Consider the following 9,530-nt stretch of genomic DNA (forward strand, 5'->3'; position numbering starts at 1 on the left):
AAAACCCATTGAAAATGCTGTGGTTGGTCCCCTGAAGTAGAGAAATCATATGCGTTATATTTTAACCATTATCACCCACCCGCAAACAAGACTGCGGTCTCCAATTGGGTTTTGTGCTCTTACGATAACCATCAGTCCAGCAAAGGCTCTCACGAGAACTAATTTCAAAAGTCATAGTGACCGATGGGCAAGTCCTGTTAAATATTGACATTTCATTGTTTCTTTGATTTCCTTCTAATGGGATATTGTTGTATTGTCTTCTCTAATAAGCTTTAACAAGCATTCCATCTTACTCTGTCCACGCATACTGTGCCATGGATTTCAAACTATCATGTGGCTCTTTCTGTATGTCATTTGACTTATAACGGCAGCAAAAGTGATTCTCCCCAGTTTAGCAAAATATAAATTTTTGAAATTGCCTGAAAAACCACCTCATGTGAGTGTAAAAACTTTTCTGCAATATTTGAGAGGATGTTTTTTTTTTTTTTTCGAAATGCATGCATTTGGAATTTGGAGGATAATGGAGACCCACCTACAGACAGGTAGCATGATGAGGAATCAAATCCAGAGCTCTACATATTGGTAGCTCAAATCATTTTCCACTGAGTTACCTGCGCTAGACTTTTGTTGTAACAAGTTATAAACTTTTTTTTTTTTTAAATAAATGTAACAAGTGAAGGAGTTCAAGTATCTCTGGGTCTTGTTCACAACAGAGGGAACAATGGAGCATGAGATTGGCCGGAGAATTGGCGCAGCAGGGACAGTACTGCATTCGCTCTATCGTACTGTTGTGACAAAAAGGGAGTTGAGCCAAAAATGCAAATCTCTCAATCGACCGGTCAATCTTCATTCCTACTCTCACCTATGGTCATGAGGGTTGGTTGGGTCATGACCAAAAGAACAAGATCACGGGTATAAGCGGCCAAAATGAGTTTCCTCAGGAGGGTGGCTGGTGTCTCCCTTAAAGATAGGGTGAGGAGCTCAGTCATTCATGAGGAGCTCGGAGCAGAGCCGCTACCCCTTCATGTTGAAAGGAGCCAGCTGAGATGGCTTGGGTATCTGGTAAGCATGTCCTCTGGGCACCTCCCTAGGGAGGTGTTCCAGGCACGTCCAGCTGGAAGGAGAACCCGGGGAAGACCCAGGACTAGGTGGAAGGATTATATCCCCACACTGGCCTGGGAACACCTCGGGATCCCCCAGTCAGAAGTGGTTAATGTGACCCGGGAAAGAGAAGTTTGGGGTCCCCTGCGGAAGCTGTTACTACCCCCATGACCCGATCCCAGATTAGTTGAAGATGAGTGATGAGAGCAAAACATAAAACAATTAGGTCAGTTACAGCACAGGTATGTTACCATTTGACAGTTAAGCATACAAGTTATATAATCAAGAAGTTGGGATTACAACTGCCAAGCTGAGAGAAGTCCATGATGTTTGCCAAAGAACTGTCAACACTGGGAATGCAATGTTTAGAGGATTGTGCGGTTAAACACTGAACAAAAACAGCTTAAGGCCATCTGGGAACAAAGCATAACTTGTGCAACTACACATTCAAGACACAACAGGTCGAAATATGTTTAGAGCACCTGTCAGTGAACTGAGCGGCTCCTCGCGGGCAAGTAAAAAGACTGTATTTCATTGCGACTAAAGGAATGCATTTCAGTGCTTTAACAGGGGGACACTACGCCTGAGTGTTTTAGTTCTCAGAAAAACAAATGGGTATTCCAAAGAAGTGACACTATCCAAAAGACAGAACAGAGCAAAGAAAGTGCAGCAAATTCCTCAAAGTACAGTGTAACCACCAGAAAGAAAAAAGGCAGACACCATTACTGCTGAATGGTTCAGAAGCTTCTGACAGAGAAAAAGCAAGGAGGAATTAAAAAAGATCAATAAAGTGCAGATTATTTCTAACACAGACTATATACACACACAGCATAAGTCCTTCCATTACAGTTCCAACAAATGCAGGATGTGTTGTCACACTCAGTGTGCTGCAATGGTGAAAGACTTGCTAAAGGAAGTAATGTTTCAATAGAAAGATGCAGGAACTGTTGTGACGCATAGTTAAGTCTGCGTTGCTGTGTCTGCAGTAATACTCTGCAGAGATAAGTCAGAGCAAACATACTGAACTCATCATTTTTAGCTCTTCAATTAAGATTCACAATATATTCAGACTCACAGAGATCAAACTGAACATACACAAAGTCATTTTTGGAATTTTAAAGGAACCTGGATTCATCTGTGTCTAACAGGGCTGGGTGATATGACCTAAAATTCATGTGTGTGTGTGTGTATGTATATATATATATATATATATATATATATATATATATATATATATATATATATATATATATATATATATATATATATATATATATATATATATATATATATATATATATATCTCCCTTCACGGTAATGGTATGGAATGGAAGCGTTTCTGAATGGGTCACATAGACCCTTTGCAAAGCTAAATTGATTAAAATAAACAAATAAAAAAAAAACCAACAACAACAAAAAAAAATAACATAATTAATTCTGAGCGCCTGATTCTCTGACTTGTTAGATGTGTATTTTTGTGCACTGGAATAATCTCATTTCACCATTCCTGCTTCTGTCCAGCAGGAGGCAGTGATAGTTTGTCTGCTTTGGGTGGCATTTCTTCCAGAAAGACCTCACAGACCACCATGTGGGTTGATGATCCTGATTGGCTCATGTCGTGGGGTTCCACCAAAGATAAAGTGGAAGGCGTGTTTTTTTCTCCACTTGGAACTCTCAGCTCAGTTGAATGAGGAAATGTGAGACTGTTTATTGCGGAATTCTGCAAATACGCACACCAAACATGATCATAAAATTCACACATTGCAGAAATTATTTATCATAATTCAGGTTATAGTAGGCCTATTAACATAATTTAAAAACTCGTATATAGCGTGAAGCGTGCACTTTTAAAATGCATTGGAACAGAGACTGAGGCTGGTGAATTTAATGGGACAATTGCTTAATTCGTTCATGTGACTTTTACATGACTGAATTCAGTCAGGTGACTCCAGACCAATATTAGTTTACTATAAAATAATGACTATCCAATCCTTTCCAATTCCTAGAACAAAACAATTCATCAATGTAGAAGATTGTTCCCATTTTGATTACGCAATTTAATAAAGAATTAGCTTCAGCCCAAGAATTACTGTTATTCCCTTCTTTCAGCTGAATGTGTAGACCCAGCCTAGTACCAGGCTTCCATTTATAGTTGTGCACAGGTACAGTGCCTCAATCCAGTCCAATCCATGGCATAAGGGGATTAAGTACTACAACACTCTTGTTCCAAGCGTAGAAGGGACATGTTCTTGTTAAGAAAATTGAACCTATGCTTAAGAAGCCCAAAAGACATGATAGAGAGCAAAAGAGATGGATATATCAGTTACAAACCCAGTTGTATGAACACAATAGCACCAAAACACTCACAAGTAACTCAGGACACAATCTTAAGACAAATTCAGTATATATGTTTCTAGCATCACATGATTGTCCTGTTATCCATTAATGAATTTCTATGAAGAAAAATAAGGCTCTCAACAGATGTAGAGATATGTTGTAAAAGCTCAAAATAAACCCAAACTCCTCTTGTCCATCAGCCTTACTGTCACAAGGAAAGAACCGGGAGGAAAAGCCACAATTCAGGAACTCAACACTGTTTTTCCACTTGCTCTCTGCTGAAGCATTTACTCAGTGAACCTTCTCCAACACTGACTCACCAGCTATCCTACGGTGTGCAGTAAAAGCTGTGTGCAGTACACTTGATGCCTACAATCATGGCAAATGTAAGATCATTTTTTTAGGAAGAGAAAGTCTATAGTGTGCTAGGATAGTGGAGAAAAAAAAAATACATATACACACACATACACGGATTCAGCCTGTATAAAATGTGAAGCGGCCATTGGCCCCTCGGCGCTAAGCACAATGGGCCTTTTGCAATTTGCCATGTGATTCACTGGATTTTTTATGTTTAATGATATATAACTAAACCCCGATGTGGCTTTTGGACACATTACAGTTAAGAACAATGCCTTACTTCGTATGTTTCACACGTTCTCCTACACTGAACACTGGCATTTATACGTGAATGAATGAAAAGATACAACAAAGCAATCAGTCACTAAAAGCTGTGGAAGACACTGAAATTTTTAAAATTGCAAATGGATTGCCAGCACACACTTTGCAGTGGAACCTTTACCTATAACAAACCTTTTTTTGTGTTTTTATATGGTAGACTGCGCTGCTAAGAAATTACAATATCCCACACAACATGAATAAGGGCAAAAGCCCCCCAAGCCCAGTGGACTACTAGCTACCTCGGACCCACCCACACTTGGCTCAGAAATACACAAGGAAAGCACAACATACACACTCCATCCTCATCTACTAATATTTGGGAGTGATTCTTTCAGTGTTTGGACCCTGACGTGATAGTCAGAGTACAAGGCAGTAGAGGCTGTCTGCTTTTAACATGCTCCATTGATGTGAACACACAACTGCTTTTTTCCCTGTATGTACTCACTGTAGTCACTAGTATCTAGTTAATTGCTGTATTTTATGTAGCTGCCACAAACAGCAACTCAAAATAATAATAATAATAATAATAATAATAAAAATCAACAATTGTAGCTAATTCAATGATCAATGTTGGGAAGTCCTTAGGCTCAAAGAATTGCTTACTATCTGTATCAGGACAATTTTTGATGGATTACATCAGGTCAGTCAAAGACAACCCATTATTTACTCTGAACACTGCACATGTCATAATAAGCGGGTTGGGTATTATTAAAATCACAGTTCCTTAAGCACAGAGCAGAAACCAAGAAAGCAATGTGTGACCGCATCTTCATTTCACTAAATGGAAAAAGCATGCAGAAAAATACTTCTGTTCAAATTTGTGCAATTCAAAGATTATCTTCTAAGGGTGACCTCTGAAGTACTCACACATTAGCATCAGCTACTCACCATTTATACAATGAAATATGCATGTCAAGAGGTGGTTAACTGAGGAAAATATAAAAAGCACAGATACTTACCGCCATTACCAGCTCAAAGGGATGCTTGTACACCCGCACTGGGGACTGATACTTCTGCACCATATTGGAGATTACAGCAACACTAATAACCTGAGTAGTAAAAAAAAAAAGTCAGAAAGAAAACTATCAGTAATTGCAGTGTATATAAGCATGATCATATTTTTTATAAAAGGGAAAAGCCTGGATTGTGGGCTGCATTGCTTTGAATTGCAATAAATATACCTGTACTCTGTACTAAAGGCTAACATTACAGTATTGTAGGTGTAATGGTCACCATACAACAGGACAGCTGAGCTGTGATTAAGTAAAGGTGTGGTTTTGGATGAATGGTTGGATGACGCCAGATTGCTTGAATGTTTTTGTGCATGTTGGCACAAACTTCAAAGCTTTAGAAAACTGCACAGATTTCAGGAAACTAGAGCCCAGCATCTCACTGAGCAATGGATACCTGCAACCTACATGGGATTCAAGTAGACTAAGTACAAACAACACTGTGTTGTGACAAACATGCAGGTGCTCATTCTTTATGCTGTAGAAAGCACATTATCTATCTGGAACATTTGTGCAGAGGATAGAAAACAGGCAACAAAGTGCAAAAGAACATCAAGAATACACCAGTAAGTTCCCCATTTTTACTTGTAGTAAAGTACTCTGTTGTAGGAAAGACTGTATGCATAAGCAGTGAAATCCAAAACTGCTTGCACAAGTGTGCTTGAACAGGTTTGTCACAGAAGCACAACATTGCGCAAAATGCATAGTTTGGCTTGAACTTCCTATTCTGAGGTACAGATTTGTTGAGCATGCTGACACATGCCTGTGTAATTCTTGATATCTTGTGATGGGAATATGGTGTCAAGGAGGAGCATGAGCTGATGTCCTAGCTCTACTTACAGAGGGATCAGGGCTGGCAGACTAATAATAACCTGTCTAGGACAGAAAGGTTGCAACGGCATTCATCTCTAAACACACTTGCTATCCGATTAATCTATTTGATTGCTTTGGGTAGAGAGACTCTGTCAGACAAGCGGCTGGGCTCCAGCATGGCACATGCACGGTGGAGGCAGCGCAGACCAATGTTTAGGGGGTGGGCCGTTCAGACTGCTAGAACTGTCGAGCTGATTTACTCTATGACAGCGTGTAATTTACTCTATTTAGACTGAGATCAAATGTTATCCCAGCAGAATAAATTTTACTCAGCAAAATTTCCTGTGTATCATTACTTAAATTATCAATACAAGCTAACATTTCATTTGTGCTAGTTAAATTGTAATTTGATGCAATGGACGAGTCACACTTATCTGGCAATTCCGGACCACAAGAAGTCATGTACAGCTGCAGAACCCTGATAAGGTCCTGATCCAATCTGAAAATTTTCCAATTCACATTCATGTACAGTCACTTGCCCAGTTCCGGATCATTGCTGGTTCCGAATCACTGCTGTAGTATTTGCGCCGCCGTTACTCATAATCAGTGTGAATAAGCTAATACTTGGTACCAATGGAAAGACTGATGTTTTGTCTACAAACGACAACAAGCTCGACCGGATCCAGCCATCCTTGTGATCAGCAGAGGAATCAAAACATTCGGTGTCTGCGGTGTGCGCACTTTTTCTGACTCACTCATTCCTGCAAGTTTGAAAGTAACGATCTCTAAGACGTAGCAAAGGTGAGTTAGCCATTCGGTGTTTTTGGTTCCAGAGTGGGAAAATACTTACTTACTTGGGTAGAAAATGTCAGTGTGTTATGTCTTGCTGTTTAATTGCTGCACGCATTTATCTCTGACGCAAAAATATGCCGGTTGTGGATCACTGAAGCAGCAGCTTCGTGTCAGTACTTGTGAGCCATGTTTATTTTGGGGGTCACCTCAACATCACGAATGGGCATGAATGTGGGGGCTTTTACTTTTTAATTCGAGAGAAATCTCACCTCCACACTTAATTTTTCGCTCGTAAAAACGTATAACAGTTCCTTTCGAAACTAAGTAAATTCTCATTTAATAAGTATAATTTATATAGTTTTGTGTTCAAAACACATTCTCGGGCACAGTGTGCATCATTCTGCATTAGAAGGGCTCCAGCCAGATGCCAGAAAGGCCCCCAAAGTGACAGAGAGTGTCGTGATCCAGAACCGGGCAAAGTGATCCATTTCCGGCAAATATTTGCACCACACATAATGTGGCTTCACACTTTAAGTAGAAGGGCTACACCATCCAGACTTCTTCAGCCAGATAACATCCAAATACCCAATACAACAATACCCAATAAAGGACATTCAGTTGCATTATGGCTTCGTATAGCGGGACTTTAGAAAAGGTGATCCCGAACTGGGCAACTGTCTGTATGCTTATATAGACTTGAGACATAGAACCTTCCTCTATCAGGTGGTCAAGAGCTGTCTGTGTCTACATTTACCTCCAACAGGAGGAAAGCTGTCAATCTACTGTGTTCACAGTAATTTAAAATGTATGTGCCGGATTTCAATTAACTTTTGTGTGGAGATTATTGTTTTTGAGAAAGATCCAGGTGTGATTAAAATCTCTTCCGTTTATTTATCCTTGATTAAAAAACCCTTATGACATCACTACCCACAAAACGTCATGCTTACCAGTGACTCAAGAAGACAGAATCCGTGAGTGGTTCTCTCTGATTAGTCGTTGTTTCTTTCCATTCCCTTCAGCGACTCCGATTCTTCACTTTACCTGTTAGCGATCTGAAGCCAACGGCTAACGAGCTAGCTTTGTTGTGCTAGCTGGCATGTAGTCGGATCAACATGCAAACCTTTAAGTAAGAATTCCTCGCAACACGACAGCGACGAGCACGGCAATAACTATGAACAAAACAGGCAAAGGAAAACACAACTGAACCGCAAAGGAGAAGACAAATAAACCTCTCTCGGTCCTCTCCTCCTCTCACTGTCATCCTAATGCTGTAACTCCGCCCCTTTCAGATCAGTTTTCAGCGGTTTTGGCTACTGTCTGCGCAGCCTGGCGGCGCCTTGCTGAACTGCAGGGCAAACTTTACCACAGACAGTCAGGCGAAAAAAATCAAATAAATAATAATTTGAAAGTTACAGTAAAATTTGACTGCAAGACAATTTCCACTAACTCTCAAACAGTGCTAAATGCATGTAATTACAGGAGACTTCCTTCTATTTCTGCAAAAAAAAAAAAAAAAAATGGGTCTTACATCGGCGGCAGAAGCAGTTTTCACCTGGTGGGCTGAATTCTCCCTATGAGATATCCCATAATCCCTTGCGCGTCAGAGTTGCTGCAGTCTAAACAACATAAAGAAACCACATGACAACAATTGCAAATGAACATTATACTACCAAAATGTAATTTTTATGCTTTTCATCACGTTAATAAGACTTTGCTAAAACAAATATTCAAAATATTCCGTGTCTGCTATGTTTAACCTGTGTTGAATTTTATAAACGCAAACCGAATTTCATACATCATATATATATATATTCAAACAAAACAAACAAAACATCAAACAAAAACCCAGATAATATATTCACGAGAATTTTAGACACAATGTTGTGTGGGCCGCTGAAGAGGAGGTACTGCTGGCCCACCACCACCAGAGGGCGCCCTGCCTGGAGTGCGGGCTCCAGGCACCAGAGGGCGCTGCCGCATCATGGGAGTAGCCTGGGTGACAGCTGTCACCCATCACCGGACACAGCTGTTCTACTCAGCACCAAGGTATATCAGGAGGACGGCGTCTCCACCTCAGTGCCGAGATATCGCCTAAGACCAAGGTAGTATTCTCTGCAGGTACACATTGCATTATCAACTAAAACCTTGTTTCAGGACTGGTGACTACTAAACACCTCATTTTGGGATAAGTACTCACCTTCCTGCTATTCTTGCCAAGAGGTGGAGGCGGCTTCTCCCCTCTCTGTTACGGGGTGCGTTCATCCACTCCTGTGTGTTGTTGCTCTCTCCTGCCAGCAGTACCGGATCCGACGAGCGGAGGCAGTGGCCACCTGGGAATTCGGGACTTGGCGGTTCCAGTATTTCCAGGGTTCGGTGGCAGAGGAGATCTGGGTGGTTCCGGTTCGACTGAGACAGACGTCTCCTACCTTCGAGCCTGCCCACACGACACCAACGGATTCGACCCCAAATTGTGTTTGTTGTATTACTCGTGCTGGTTTCTGTAGTAAATCTTGTTATTTACTCTCTCCATTGTCCGTTCATTGCGCCCCCTGTTGTGGGTCCGTGTTCCTACACTTTCACAACAGGATATCTCGGCCAGCGTCATGGATCCCGAGGGGCGTCAACCGGCTGTTGAACGGCCAATGGAAGACCAAGGCGCGGCGGAGGCTTCGGGAGGGGTAATCGGTGAGTTGCAGCGGATCCTCACCGCTTTCACCTCTCGGATCGACTTAATGACCGAGCAGCACGTTCTCCTCAACCGCAGGGTGGAGGCTCTCGCCGCACAAGTGGAGGCGCGCC

The 9,530-nt window shown here is 41.3% G+C and overlaps 1 protein-coding gene across 1 annotated transcript in view; it reads right to left on the bottom strand.

Moving 5' to 3' along the window:
- si:dkey-237i9.1 (SEC14-like protein 1) overlaps nucleotides 1-7,997 on the bottom strand; it is a 90,419-nt gene extending 82,422 nt beyond the window's left edge. Inside the window, exons 1-2 of the mRNA XM_034187416.1 lie at nucleotides 7,679-7,997; nucleotides 5,076-5,165 (exon numbers count right to left, since the gene is read on the bottom strand). Of these exons, the coding sequence (XP_034043307.1) occupies nucleotides 5,076-5,138 (63 nt within the window). The 5' untranslated portion in view covers nucleotides 5,139-5,165; nucleotides 7,679-7,997. The remainder of the gene's footprint in view (nucleotides 1-5,075; nucleotides 5,166-7,678) is intronic.
- Between the last annotated feature and the right edge of the window lie 1,533 nt (nucleotides 7,998-9,530).

This window comes from Thalassophryne amazonica, chromosome 15 (assembly GCF_902500255.1).
Source record: "Thalassophryne amazonica chromosome 15, fThaAma1.1, whole genome shotgun sequence".
Taxonomy (NCBI): Eukaryota; Metazoa; Chordata; class Actinopteri; order Batrachoidiformes; family Batrachoididae; genus Thalassophryne; species Thalassophryne amazonica.